The sequence below is a fragment of the Galeopterus variegatus genome, unplaced genomic scaffold (genome assembly GCF_000696425.1).
Source record: "Galeopterus variegatus unplaced genomic scaffold, G_variegatus-3.0.2 Scaffold2782, whole genome shotgun sequence".
Taxonomy (NCBI): domain Eukaryota; kingdom Metazoa; phylum Chordata; class Mammalia; order Dermoptera; family Cynocephalidae; genus Galeopterus; species Galeopterus variegatus.
This window is the reverse complement of record NW_007728893.1, coordinates 132194-143867: the sequence shown is the minus strand read 5'-3', so window position 1 is coordinate 143867 and position 11674 is coordinate 132194. Positions and strand designations below refer to the sequence as shown.

The following is an 11674-nucleotide window of genomic DNA, read 5'->3' as shown; positions in this document are numbered from 1 at the left end:
CTGTCCTCTGGATGAAGGTGCATTTTATAAACACTCCGAGCCAATGACTCTAGACATTTTGGTTTCTTGTTCATAAAGGATAATAAATTTCTAAATTCAGCAATGACAAATAACCCTTCATGAGTTATTAATACTTCATAAAACAAATATTCCAACTTTAGTTTCTGGCTTTCCCTTGCTCTCTTCTCTTCTATTCTTTCTCCTAATTTTTCTTCTCTTATGTCTGTCTTTTCTCAGATTCCTTTATAGTTCTAAGTTTGGTTTTGATTGTTAAAATGTTGTTTCAAGTAAACAGTTTGCTAATTTACTTTGATAACCTCTTTGAATTTCCAAATGCGATTTTTAAAGAAAAATTAGCCATCTTTGTAGCAACTGTTGTGGACTTGCTTCAGGATTTCTTTTACTACGGAGTTAAAGGGGATTTTATAATTTATAATTTTTTTCTTAACGGAGGCCACTTTTTATTTACTTGCACGTTTGTTTTCAACCTTTGTTCCTCCACTAAACCTCTGTCCACTTCTCTATTCTTGCTTCCTGTACAATATATCATTTATCTAGCAGCGCTCCCTCCCTCCCTCTCTTTCTCTTTTCTTCCTCCTCCACACTCTCCCACCCCCACCTCCAGTCAGACCCCCCTGGGGCCTCTCTCTCTAGCCAGTTCTTCAGGGTCTCCCTCTCCATGGTCCATTCCTGGAGTAGCCAATAGAATATTCACCAGGGAGGGTGCATTGTGGCATGAAGATTGTAGAATACAACGGTTAGAGCCCTGAGACCAAAGGCAAGTCAATAACCGTAAATCATCACTGATATTGGCCTAGGTTCTTTCTGCCTGTCGCTCTCCAAGTGCCCACCAGGGAAGGCAGCTGTCTAAGGAGACCATAGCTAAGACCAGCAATATGGAGCAGTTCGGAAACAGCAGTAAACATGGAAGTGGGGGAGGTAAGGCAACTGATAATGGGTTCAGTTAGTCTAAGATCTGAAGGCTGACTCTGCCTACGGGCAGATCCCTGTAGGGGGGCCTCCACATTTTGCCTTGAAGATCGCCCTGGATGCCTTGTGGATGGGGACTCTGTGAACAGCTATACCACGACCCTTCAGGGAAAAATCATTGTAGCTCTCTTATTCTCTCTGTATGAAAAGAAGCAAAGATGCGTTGGCTCCTGCCATTTTCCAGGCTTGGGAGGTTGGGCACCTCTCGTGGAAGCCAGGCACCGTGGTACAGGTTAGGATTCAGGCTTGGGTCAGCCTGGCTTTAACGTTTGTGCTGCTTTCCCATCAGGAACCAAGTAATGATGAAGCCAATTCACTGAGTGGGGCAAAAATATACACGAAAGCTTGTTAAAAAGCATTTATGCTAAATAAGATAGCCATCCTAGACCAGAAGCTTGACTCTCACCAAATGCGTTCTTGCATTCTGAAGAGGACACTGCATTGCGTGGGAACATGATTACAAAACTTGCAGTTTTAGGGATGGTAATAGAATGATCTGGATTTTAAACACTAGAACCCAAAACTTCTGCCCAGATCAAATCCATTACACATCCATGGTGAGTCAATGTATCCTGTCTGGTGGCTATGGTGTGGTTGAAAGAGAAGTGAACTTAGAGTCAGAACTGGGTCATATAAAAACACAAGCGCTTAGTAGCTACATGCTGGTGGGTAGGTTTCTTAATTTCCATAATATTATTCTGTCTGGGTTGTGTTGAGGATGAAATGAGATAAATATCTGAAAGCACCAAGTCCCTTGCCTGCTAAGTATAAGTGATAACCATATTAATTTCCTTCCTATTTTAATCTCTTTAGCTTTTCCTTACTTAAAATCAGTTGATATTAGTCTGCCTCTGTTATGAATATACGAATGTGTTGCAGTCAACCTTGGCAAAGGTCTGAAAGCTCAAGGGACAGAGGTACCATAGGGTTCCTGAATATGGGACCATTTTCTAGCTGGGGGAGTTTACCCCTTTTGAGAATCAAAGAATGTGAAAGGGGGTCTGGGCCGGATCTTCTCTCTGTGTGTGTGGGTATGTATGCATTTATACTTTACTTTATATTTCAGATATAGGGTAGATTACGTTATAAAATATATAAACCAATGGAAAGATATATATATATAAAATGCATAAAATTCAGGATCACAGGTCGTGTGGAATATAAAGACTAGGGGTGGGAGTGTAGCTGTGTCCACACAATGTCTTATAGAATTTTACTTTGAAACTGCAGATTTTTTGCTGAGCTTTTATATATTTATTATTATATATAATATTTCTATGAATATTATTATACGTGTCTTTTGGTGAGCATATGTACATATTTCTGTTTGGTATGTACCTAGGAGTGAAATTGCTGGCAAAATTACCCTTTGATTTTGACTGACATCATGAGACAAATACAAGAATTATAATAATAGTTTCATGGAAAGCTGTGAAGATTCACACACATAGTAAAATCTCAGATATTGGACACAGATATTGTACTCTCTCACATGTATTAGCTTATTTAATACTCATAACAACCTCTGAAGTTACAGTCTTTAGCCCTATTTTAGAGATGAGGAAACTAAGTATAATCTTTTGCCCAGTACCATGGAACCTTGTATAGTGGTACCAGGATTTGATCCCAGGCCTTTTGACTTCTGAGTTCTGTGTCCAGCTTTGCCATTGCTGCTTTTCTTGAGGGAGTTGCATTTTCTGCAAAGCCTTTGAGCACCAAATATTTTTAATTTTATGTTATTTTTGCTTTTTTGATTGGAAACTCTTCTAAAAGATCTGCATCTAGCATGGTGTCTAGAATATAACATCATGCCTCAAACCTTTGCTTGATTACAATGCTTCATCATTGTGAATATAGCTTATTATTGAGTCTGGAATCAGTTGAGTTGAATGGTTTGCCCTTATTAGCAGGCCCACGTATTTAGAATTTCCTTTTTTGTAGGGTAGTATGTTTGCAAATTTCTAGTTTGTGGTTAGTATTTTTTTTCCTCATAGCTTATTATTGAGTCTGGAATCAGTTGAGTTGAATGGTTTGCCCTTATTAGCAGGCCCATGTATTTAGAATTTCCTTTTTGTAGGGTAGTATGTTTGCAAATTTCTAGTTTGTGGTTAGTATTTTTTTTCCTCCCTTGTAGCCCCTTCTCACTATTCCCAGCATTAACTGCTCTGTTCAGTTTGCTGAAGACCTAGAAACCAGCTTACCAAACTTGTTAGAATTGTGTGTAAGGTAAGAGAAAACAAGGGTTAAGTGAGAGATGAGGGGGCACCAGTGATTAAAATGCATAAGTTTTGGTGCATGGACTTTATTGAAAAAAGTTTGGCTAGGGATCTATATGGTTATCCTCCTGGTTCCTGTGTTCTAGAGAAGATGAGATCATGTGTGTGTGTGCATGTGTGCATGTCCACATGCCTACACATACACACTCTTAGAAAAGGAAAGACTAGGGTAAAAATTCCACCCAAGTTCTTGAGAAAGGACTGTAATCTGAATTTTGTCAGACAACTGCCCAAAATATAAAATAAAACCAGAATTTTTGCCCTCATAAAGAGCATTTGGGTTACCAGCTCCAGCCATCCATAGTGTGCACAAAATTAGATACAAGTATATCAAGCTACAGAAAAAAAGTGTGGAAAAATCTTTTCTTCTGCCAAATGTTTTGTCCTCGCTTACGTCATTGTGGCTTGAATTCTGAAGAACCCTGATGAGAAAGGAGGATAACCAAAGAAAATCCATTCTTGACCCAACCATACTGTATCAACCTGCTTTTGGGTTATAAATAATACTTCACTGATAAATATCACATCTATCTTATGTAAACAAATAAACAACAAAACTGGGATTCTACTTCAGGTTTGGAAAGGCCCCTGTCGTTTGCCTTTTTGGCAGGAAAAACAATTCTGGAATTTAAATGATTGCTCTGGAAATATTGGGAAGACATTGATTTTAAAGCCAAGAAGTCTTTGAGCCTTATTATCTTACTTCCTGTTTGGAATCTGCCCTGTCTCCTCTCCCTTAAGCAAATTGCGCAAGGGTTGTGTAAATAAATTTGCTACTTCAGAGATCCACCCTGTGGGAGCTTGTTGGCTCCTCTGTGGCTGTATTTCTGGAGCAATTCCTGAGATGAAATTTAAGTGCTTATAAAATGTAATGCCTGTACTTGGTGAATTGAGACCAATCTTTTTAATGATTCTATAACTCCACAGAATAGGCCTTGGTGAGTGTCTTCAGAATAATTCAATAGACTCCTTAAGCCTCTAAGTATAGAATCTAAAACATAGAGGACAAGCTGGGAAAATGACTTTGGTAAAATACTTCCAATTCGACCACTTCTGAGATTAACTGTTTTCATACATTCTTAGTTGGTTCAGCATTTTCATAGGCCCAGTGTATAAGTTAGGATTAGATTTCAACTGCATTCAAACAAAAACCCAAATCACATTATCACGTAGGGGTTTATTTCCCCCCTCTCAGATGAGGAAAGTATGGATGGAGATAGTTCAAGGTCAGATGGTGCCTCCATGGTTATCAGGAACCCAAGCCTTTTCTGTCTCTCTAGTTCTACCATTCTTATCATATTGCCTCATGATCCACAATGACTGCTGTAGTGCCAGCCATCACATCCACATTACAGGCAGCAGGATGGAAGAGGGGAAGGACAACAGGGGTTCTTCTCTAGCCAAGTTAGCTCTTTTAAAGATTCTTTCTCAAAAGTTATACATAGCACTTCTGCTTATAAGCCACTGGCTAGATTTAGCCACACAGCCATACCAGCTGTAAGGGAGACAAGAAAATGAGTCTTTTAATGGAACACATTGTTGCCCCAAATCAAACTGGGGCTCTATTACTGAAGAAAGGGAGACTAGATACAGGATATGTGACCAGTAGTCCCTGCCACATCCAGAAGAGTGCCATTTGTACAAAGTGTTGTATAGTAGAAAGGACTTGAACTTTGAAATCAGATAGACTTATGTCAATCTTAGCTCCCCTACTTGCTAATTGCAGGACCCTGGGCCTAGCACTTAACTTCTCTAAACCTCGATTTTCTTTCCATTAAATATGAGGAGAGTAATAGCTACTTTGTAGGGTTATTGTGAGGGTTAAACAAAATCGTGTATATAAATTGCTTTGTACACAGTAGATACTAAATCATAGACATTATAGTTTTTATTAGAGGTTAGTTATACCTTCTACCTGCATCAACATAGTGGTTATTTTTGACATTGAGATAAAATTCACATAACATAAAATTTACACCTTTAAGGTGTACAGTTCAGTGGTTTTTAGTGTATTTACAAAGTTGTATAAAACTATCACCGTCATCTAATTCCGAACAGTTTCATCAATCCCCAGAAGAAACCCTGGGCCCATTGGTAGTCATTGCCCATTTCTCACTCCCCCCCAGCCCCTCTCAACCACCAATCTGCTTTCAGTCTCTAGGTTTGCCTGTTCTGGATATTTTATATAAATAAGATCATATGATATGTGGCCTTTTGTGTCTGGCTTCTTTCACTTAGCATAATGTTTTCAAGTTTCATCTATGTTGTAGCATGTATCAGTACTTCGTTCCTTTTTTATGGATGAATAATATTCCATTGTGCGGATATACCAAATTTTGTTTATTCATTTATCTGTTTATGGACATTTGGGTTGTTTCTACTTTTTAACTTTTATGAATAGTGCTACTATGAACATTTGTATACAAGTTCTTGTGTGGATGTATGTTTTCATTTCTCTTACCTACAAGTGTGTCTTAGTTAAGGCTGACAAATGACCATAGACTGAATGACGTATAAACAACAGAAATTTATTTCTCACAGTTCTGGAGGCTGGAACTCCAAGATCAGGGTGCCAGTATGATTGGGTTCTGGTTAGGCCCTCTTCACAGTTGTAGACTGCTGACTTCTGGTTGTATCCTCAAATGGCTAAAAAAGAATTAGAGAGCTCTCTGGTGTCTCTTTTATATCAGGCAGTATTCCTATGCATAAGGTCTCTTCCCTCATGACTTAATTAACCTCCCAAAGGCAACACCTCCTCATACCTTCACATTGGGGATTAGGATTTCAACACAGGAATTTGGGGAGGACACAAGCATTCAATCCATAATAGAGTAGAATTGCTGGGTCATATGGCAACACTATGTTTAACCTTTTGAGGAATTGCCAGATTGTTTTCCAAAGCTGTTGTACCGTTTTACATTCCCACCAACACTGGATGAGGGTTTCAACTTCTCTACATCCTTGACAACACTTGTTACTTTCCATCTTTTTAATTATCGCTGTTTTAGTTGGTATGAAATGGTATTTTATCGTGATTTTGATTTGCATTTCCGTAATGATTAACGATGTTGAGCATCTTTTCGTGTGCTTATTATCCATTTGTATATCTTTAAAGAAATGTCTGTTCAACTCCATTGCCCAGTTTTTAAATTAGTTATTCACTTTTTATTGCTGGGTTGTAGGAATTTATATATTTTGGATACTAGACTCTATCAGATATGTGATTTTCAAATAGTTTCTCTCATTTTATGTGTATTATTTAATTTATTTTGTATAACAGTTCTTTGAGGGAACTATTATTATCTCCATTTTACAACTGAGGAAGCTGAGACTCTAAGGCAGTGAATAGCTTATCCAAGATAACACATATACTATGAAGATGGTACTGTAACCCAGGAAAAGATAAGCCAGGGCTTTTTTAGTTTTAGTAGAAACCCAACTCAGACTAGCTAATGCTAAAAAAGAAGTATAGTTGCTCACATATCTAGGAAGTCCAAGAGTTGGGCTTGCATCAGGCATAAGATAAGTTCTATGGATCCAGTGGTTCAAACAGTGTCACCAGGAATCTCCCCTACTCACCGCCCCCATCTCTTGCCATCTTTTGGTTATGATCATTCTTAGGCAAGCTGTCTCATGTGTGGCAGAGATGATCACCAGCAACTGAAAGCTTACTGAGTCCTTTGAGCTAGACCTGGTAGAGAAAAGACATATCCATCTTTACCCTAGCATCTATGTCAGTCCTTCATAAAGGATTTTGATTGCTTTTTCTTGAGTTAATGCCTATGCAAGTACCAACAAGGCCGTTTTCAGGACTGTGGAATACTCTGGTTGGACAGCCTGGGTCCAGCCCTTTCATTGGGAAGGAGTAAACATATGATTTACAGTCTCTGGAGAATCACGTGGAGTCAGAAAGGGGTAGTTTCTAAAAGAAGGGGATATAGGGCAGACAGAAAGTATAGTCAGTGTCCTAAAGCTTGGTCTGCTGATAATTTCAAGATGCTAAAATTCGCTGGGGGTAAATGAAAGTTAATTCCTAAACCCAAGTAATGGAAGAAAAATCTATTTATTCACACACAAAAACACCCAAAAGATTTTGAAAGTAATCTCCGGAGCCAATCAACAGTAAGTTCTCTGCTGTCCACTTAAACCTAGCAATTTTATAAATTAGTTTGTGTAATACCTCTAAGGCCAGAGCAAAAAAGACTAGTGTTTCAAAAACAAACAAACAAAAAAACCAGAAAATAACAAACAGGGAACAGAAGCTAGTTGCGTCAGAAGGTTTGCTAGCAATTGAGGAGATTTTTTAAATTAGAACCCCTAGTGTGATTTGGAATGTCCACATTTGAGAAAGATGTTAAGCAAATAGCATACGCTAAGAAGAAAACTCTAGTGTGTGGGCAATTTTCCTTTTCAAATGGAGCAATGCCCTACATTTGACATAATTATGGAAAAGTTTTGTGATGATATGGCTCGTTGTTATGTGGGTTCAAATACATTGCCGGCGAAATCGTATATATATTTTTTTAAAGATGACCGGTAAGGGGATCTTAACCCTTGGCTCGGTGTTATCGGCACCACACTCAGCCAGTGAGCTAACTGGCCATCCCTATACAGGATCCGAACCCATAGCCTTGGCATTATCAGCACCACACTCTCCTGAGTGAGCCATGGGCCGGCCCTTGAAATCATATCTTTTAAGAGCAATAATGTGATACTGTGACAGATTCCTATAACATAGGGTATGCCTAACAGGGACCCCTAACCCAGGACTGATGACCTATAGACAGTTGCTGGCTTATCAGTAGCTCTTGAAGCAGAGCTGGGGGCCTCTTAATATTTGGGGTTGGTTGTCACACTGATGTCAAAAAAGAATTTATTGAGTTGTAGGATGTTACTGCCCGAGGGACTTCAGAGAGCTTCTGCTCCAGGCTGCTGGTTTTAACCACAAGGAAAATGAGGCTGAGGGAGGTGAAGTGATTTGGCTGAGGAAAGAGCCAACCTCCCTGTGATTCCCTGTTGTAAAATCTCAGTGCTAATGTCACAAATAGCTACCATTTGTCAAATTTTTCTTCTCAAGTAGTATTCTCAGATGATCAACAGCTTTGAAACGTGCTCACGAGAATAAGTCTAACTGGGCTTTGGGCAAATCAGAAAGATAGGAATACATCAAATTCCCTTTCCTTGGGCTTTACATTCATATGTCATATTTTAAAATACACACTTTTTTCTATTTGAATTCTTTGAACATTTTACCAACTGTTTTGAAGACTGGTATCTTTGCCTACATAAGAGCTCCTTAATAACAGGGGCTGTATCTTATGTCTTTTTTGACTTCCAAAGAGCCTAACATAGTACATGTTTAACATGCAAATAATATCAGTAGCTAACATTTATCAGTCACTATGTACCAGGCACTATGCTACGCATCTTGCATAGATTATCTCATTTAAACTTATAGTAACCTTACAAGAGAGGTCTTATCATTATCCTCCTTTTCAAGGTAGAGAAACTAATACTTTCTAAGTAACTTGCTTGAGGTAACAGTCCTATGAAGTGATAGAGCTGGGATTGACCGGGGTAATCTGAATTCAGATCACACGCTCAATCACTAGGATGCTTATAGAGCTGCTTAATGACTGTTTGTAGAATAGAACTGAACTGACTGGTTCCAACTTAATACCTCTGCATCTGTCAGAGAATGTGCTCAGGGACTCAGGAAGCAATGATCTCATCTTTGAAAATGGCCAAGGGAGAAGGAGCTATGTCAACCAAGAGAGTAAAGTGGACTTGGCAAAAGGAGAAATTTGACCTACGCTCTGCATGTGCTGGAGGGCTGCCCTGGGTTGGGGTGAGGGGTGGGTTGCTTATAAAAATATCACAACTGACTCCCACTGTTAAGATCACAAAACATCCGTTCTTTACAGCAGCTCTTAAGGAGTGGCAGGGTGTGGCATGGGAGGACTTAGAATGTATGGGCTTTGGCAAGCAGGAAAGAAGAGAAAGGGGGTGACAAAAGGGGGTAGAAGAAAATGCAGAAGAGAGAATGAAAACAGGAGGTGAGGACACAGTCCTCTTGCTCAAAATTAGAGTTGTCAATTAAGTGATGGATGCCAAATTTTATACTGTTATATATTTTATTTTATTGGAGCTCTTTCAAAGGATTTATTTGCTACAGAATTGTTTGGGTCCACTAATGGGATGAACTCAGGATTTCTATGTTTAAAAGGATTTTTCTCACTGCTTTATTTTTACAAGTGCTGCAATATTCAAAAAGCAGTTCTTTTTGCCAGCATTTGGCATGTCTACAGGAGGTTAGAAAAAGTTAGAATCTATAGAATTAAATGTCTAAAAATAGAAATAAAAGGAGCACTTTAAAATTCCTCATTTGGACAGATCCTTAGTTGAAATCACATTCATCTGCAAAAAGAACTGTTTTAGGTCAGAGATGCCGTATTTTATAACTACATATCCTGACTTTGGACTTGATTGGTGAAGATTTCCAGGCACTATGTGAATAACAGGATAGATACCACTCAGTTGGCCAATTCTGGCATGTGTCCTACCTGGCTTGTCAAAATTGTAAAGATGTCTTTTAAACCCAAACTTCCTGGTTCTCTGAAACTGATTGTGTTAATTTGATTCACAATAGTTTTCAACAAACAAAAATTTTCCCTGCAAGTATTTGTTGCCTGTGGATAGATACAGAGAGATCAAGTATGGATGTGAATGTACACTCTGCAGTGTAGCTGTGAATTCTCTGGATGCCTATGTCAGCTGTGAGGAAGTCCCTTGCTGGTTCTGCACCTGCTGTGCACCAGAGGTGACCATCTGGGCAACATCAACCTGAAGAGGGCGTGAACCCCAGCAGCTGCTCGATGGGTTTAAACTGCCACTCATCGGCCTCCAGCTCTTCTACCAAAACAGCTAGTTTTTCCAAGCAAGCAACTTGTTGGTCATGTTTCACCTGTTTAAGCATGGATGCCACTTGATAGCTGAAAACACATTCATAGAGGAATCTCTCAGAGCCATCTTCTAACATCTCTCTAGCTCCTTTGGGATTCCCGTGGAGGGGCAAGGTCGGAGACACTGATACAGATCCAGTGACGGAACTTCCACTGACCCCGGTAGCTGAAGATGATGATGATGAGGCAGCCATTTCCTCTCTAGTAAAATCTTACTTCACTTAGTGGCTTTAGCACTATTCCTTACAGCCCTGCCCCCAGGGCTCACCAGAGCAGCCATGCTCACGACAACAAGGACCTGTTATGGTTTTTAAATAGTAGACAAATGCCTATAGGCATTCCTTGATACTGTGATGTAAAGATCACCACAATCTGTTGTAGGTGGGAGTTTCTTTTTTTTTTTTTACTGACTGGTAACGGGATCGCAACCCTCGGTGTTACGCCCGCACCGCGCTCAGCCAGTGAGCGGGAACCGGTCTCCACATGGGATCCGAACCCTCAGCGGGAGCGCCACCGCACTCTCAAGCGGCGCACTCTCCAGTGCGCCACCGGGCCAGCCCTAGGTGGGAGTTTCTGAAGGCAATATCCCACCCTTGAAAAGTAACTTGGAAAGGTAGAGAAGTGGGAAACCCTTGGGAACCAAGATAGCTGGTATCTGGCCCTGGTTGCCACAAATCTGCCAAGAAACACTAAGCAAGACACCTGACTGTTTGGGAAGTTTAGTTTCTAAATCTGAAAAATGAAATGATTAATAAAAGCACATTACCCTTGAAATTCTTTCTGGTTCTTATTGTTTGTGATGATATAAAATAATGGAAGCGACTCTCAGAACCAGGATTCTTCTCTCCGATTCTCCTCTCCCAATTCCTCTCACACCCCTCCTCCTGTAAATGTTCGTTCATTCATTCATTCATTCATCCCTCCATCTATTCAATAAATATCTCAAGCACCTGGGACTCTGGGGCTATAACAGTGAATACAAAACCCCCATGGTGTCAAGGAGCTCACAGTCTAGTTGGAGAAATATAAACATTTAGAAAATGGTGCCTTGGAAAATGGTACCATGGAAAAGAGCCATAAAAGAGGCATATTTTCAGTCTTGACATAGCACAGAAGTGGGCATGATTAAGTGTGATCAACTAAACTTAAAACAAAGCAAATTCATCAAAGGAAAAGAGAAACCTGGATGTTGTGTAAGTTTTTCTCATTTTTAGGTGAGTATTTCTTTTTCAGAAATAAAGTAAGATTTAAAATCCCTCACACCTATAGATTGCAAGTTTTTAGGAATCCCATAAAACACCACAATTTTTATTCACTCAAGGTGGTTTTACTTATATTAGAAATGATGTAGCTCATAAAAGGGAGCCAGTTCCATTCAAAACACAGTTATGGGGGGCCCACAGGGGACTTGTACTAGGCAGTGCCTTCCATGAGGAAAAAGGCCTG

At 39.6% G+C, this 11674-nt stretch overlaps 1 protein-coding gene across 1 annotated transcript; it reads right to left on the bottom strand.

Moving 5' to 3' along the window:
• Positions 1-10104: 10104 nt before the first annotated feature.
• Positions 10105-10422, bottom strand: LOC103598916 (anaphase-promoting complex subunit 16-like). Its single transcript, XM_008582979.1, has 2 exons — positions 10297-10422; positions 10105-10221 (listed from the first exon to the last, which is right to left on the bottom strand). The coding sequence occupies exons 1-2, from the start codon at positions 10420-10422 to the stop codon at positions 10105-10107; spliced, it is 243 nt and encodes an 80-aa protein (XP_008581201.1).
• Positions 10423-11674: the final 1252 nt, after the last annotated feature.

What these genes read in the sequence shown, in the direction of transcription:
- LOC103598916 (XM_008582979.1), bottom strand. Translation starts at nt 10,422, where the DNA reads ATGGCTGCCTCATCATCATCATCTTCAGCTACCGGGGTCAGTGGAAGT. An exon ending in GAGCTAGAGAGATGTTAGAA is followed by an intron (nt 10,222 to 10,296) that starts GATGGCTCTGAG and finishes CAGGTGAAACAT; the next exon opens with GACCAACAAGTTGCTTGCTT.